Here is a 2,981-nt window from a genome sequence, read left to right on the forward strand (position 1 = left end):
AGTACAACGTTCTGGAACGGCCATCTCAGTCCCCAGACCTGAATATTATTGAAAATCTGTGGTGTGAGTTAAAGAGAGCTGTCTATGTTTGGAAGCTATTAAACCTGAATGAACTAGAGATGTTTTATAAAGAGGAATGGTCGAAAATAACTTCAACCACAATCCAGACTTTCATTGGAACCTACAGGAAGCGTTTAGAGGCTGTAATTTCTCAAATATCACTGTGTGTCTGCTATATGATATGTTCAACTGACATTTTTTATTATAACAACCAACGATTTACACAGGAAAATAATGACTATGTAGTAGTTGCACTAAACTGTATTGTAAATCTTAAAAGTAAAAGTCATTCATACATGAAATACTTTTATGTCTTTTGTTGTGGCTCAGTATTTGATTACAGCACTTTGTGTTCTGTTGCAGGAGCTTGTAGTTACTTTGTTCTCCATTGATACTGGTCAGAGATTTCCACAACAACTTTTATGTGTCCGAGGTGTAACATTGTGTGTAGTATCTATATTATCCCATTATCAACTTGTATTTCTATTAAGAACGGTTTTGTGTTGGTGAATTCACAATCTATTCATGATCGTGAATTCACTGATCTGTATGTCCACAGTGGAAAAATATTACACTTAATGATGTACTTAATTGAATTTTCACTTCACTGTGTGTGTGTGTGTGTGTGTGTGTGTGTGTGTGTGTGTGTGTGTGTGTGTGTGTGTGTGTGTGTTCGGCTGGATGCACATTTGCAGCATTACACCCATCTTCACCCTTTCCAGTGTGTCTGGTGAGAATCTGGACCTCCTGAAGGTTTTTTTGAACATCCTTCCTCCACTGAGCAACAGCAAGGAGCAGGAAGAGCTGATGCAGCAGCTCACTGAGTTTCAGGTATCCAAACCCACGTACACACATATGCTTTTTTTCCATCACTTCTTTTTTTTTATATAAACAATCATATATCTATGTCTATACATACACATTTATATACCTAAATAAGTATATTCAGAGGAGGGGGAGAGGGAAAAAAAAACCCCAAAACAAACAAACCTCACTACCAAACTGGCATTTCATCTCCGAGAAAGTGATCCCAGAGAGAAGTAAAGCAAGTTCATAAGTTCATCTCTGAATGTTTGTAAAGCATTCCCACGTTAAGCTTAACAACCGATATATGGAGCGACTGCCTCTCTCTCCCCCTCCCTCTCCTGTCACTACTTCAATCATGAAACTGATCAATAATCGGCTGATCGGCTTTTCTGTCACGACTCCGTCTCTCTTGTTTCTTTATCGCCCACTTTGCGCAAGAAAGAGGCTAAACAACAGCAGCAGGTTTAAGCTTGATAAGCTGTTCTTAGAATTTATTTAATATTACACCAGGATCCTTTTCTGCGTAGCTGATGGCTGGTAACTGTGCAGGGGCGGGTCTAGCAAAGTTTAGCCAGGGGGGCAGGTAGGGCATTAACAGGAAAAGGAGGGTACAATGAAATGCTTTTCTGTCTTATTCTCATTTAAAATGTCTAGCTTTTAATAAATAACTATCTGAATCATACACCCAAAGTTTTAATGTGATGTAAAATGTATAGAAGTCCATTACTGTATATAGTAACTATTAAGTCTAATATACCCTAGTAAGCCAAAGTACTTTTTCCTTTGGGAAGGTTCCATCTGTGCAGTCTGCAAATTTGTTGAAGAAAGATGTTGAATCTATTTAATTATTCTTGAAAAAGGTTAGGTTGCTTAATATTTCCGCTAAGTACTCTTTAAAATACCAGAATAGGGAGGATGACACCATCCTCCCTATTCTGGTATTTTTAGGTTTAAGTTTATTTATTACACGGCGTGCTGCGGGGAAAAGCCTGTTCTAACGTTTGAGTCTAAGGTTTATTTTTTAGCACCTGGCGGCTCTTTTTTGCTTCTCATCTGTAAACACTCTGCACACTCTTTAACGGGATTCGGTTTATTTTGAAAAGTCTCAACAGGATCTTGAACTTTATTGTGAAAGGTTTACGTGCAAAACAAACAAGCGGATGGTGGAGCTACGCCATGGTTTTAACCTCGTTGTTGCTAACGACAACGCGTAAAAACAGTTGCTTGTCCATCTGTGGTGTGGTTATATTAAACATAAGAGAAAGAGAGAACTTTATGAAATTGATATAGCCACTACAATGACCATCAAAATCATGAAAATATTGCCATACACAGTTTATTTTGCGACACCACGAAACAAACGATAGCATAATAGGAAACGATAGACATTTTTATATCGTTATATCAAACAGCCCGAGTACCCGAAACTTTATTAATTTTAACCTAACCTTAACCTAACTCCAACTTTTCTTTAACTTTAATTTTACTTTATTGCCTTCACGCCACAGTTCAGCTGCCTGGGGACCATATGAGGGGAATTGAGAAACCGCTCACAACTTAACCTCCTATAACCGTACACCAAACCAAGTTTGAACTTAAATGTAATTATTTCCCTTACAGATATTTTGACATTTGAAATATTTATTTCCTTATATACGTGTGTATATAAGGAAGTTGAGTTCCCACAGTACCAAAACAGATATGTCTCCCCACAACATCAGTTCAATAACTAGAGATCATTTGGATGATATGAACATGATTTACTGTGACAGATAAACTAATGTATTTGGCGATTAGACTCTGATGGACCATCATGGCAGAAAAGATTCTCAGGCGTGACAAGAGTTAGGATAAGACCTCTCCCAGTCTAGATGGTTGTGGTGAGGAAGATGGAGCTCTGATCGGGTTACACGAATGAGAACCTGAAAGAGGGAATGACAGAGCACTGAGATTTAAACCACACAGAGTGGCTGATTGGCTTTAAAGAAGGCGGGCAAGAAGATGATTGGATTAGTGTAATGATGACAGTACTGAGTTTCACAGCATGGGAAAGTGGCAGTGGAGTAACGAACAGGCTAGCAGCCAAACACTCAGGAAAGCAAGCAGATGAATTA

General features: G+C 38.4%; 1 protein-coding gene across 1 annotated transcript in view; it reads left to right on the forward strand.

Annotated features, from left to right (window-relative positions):
• Positions 1-2,981, forward strand: part of gtpbp2b (GTP binding protein 2b) — a 23,362-nt gene that overhangs the window by 14,111 nt on the left and 6,270 nt on the right. Inside the window, exon 8 of the mRNA XM_005747116.2 lies at positions 756-891. Coding sequence (XP_005747173.1) covers positions 756-891 — 136 coding nt within the window. The remainder of the gene's footprint in view (positions 1-755; positions 892-2,981) is intronic.

Source organism: Pundamilia nyererei, unplaced genomic scaffold (genome assembly GCF_000239375.1).
Source record: "Pundamilia nyererei isolate P.nyererei 1_Seehausen unplaced genomic scaffold, PunNye1.0 scaffold00189, whole genome shotgun sequence".
Taxonomy (NCBI): Eukaryota; Metazoa; Chordata; class Actinopteri; order Cichliformes; family Cichlidae; genus Pundamilia; species Pundamilia nyererei.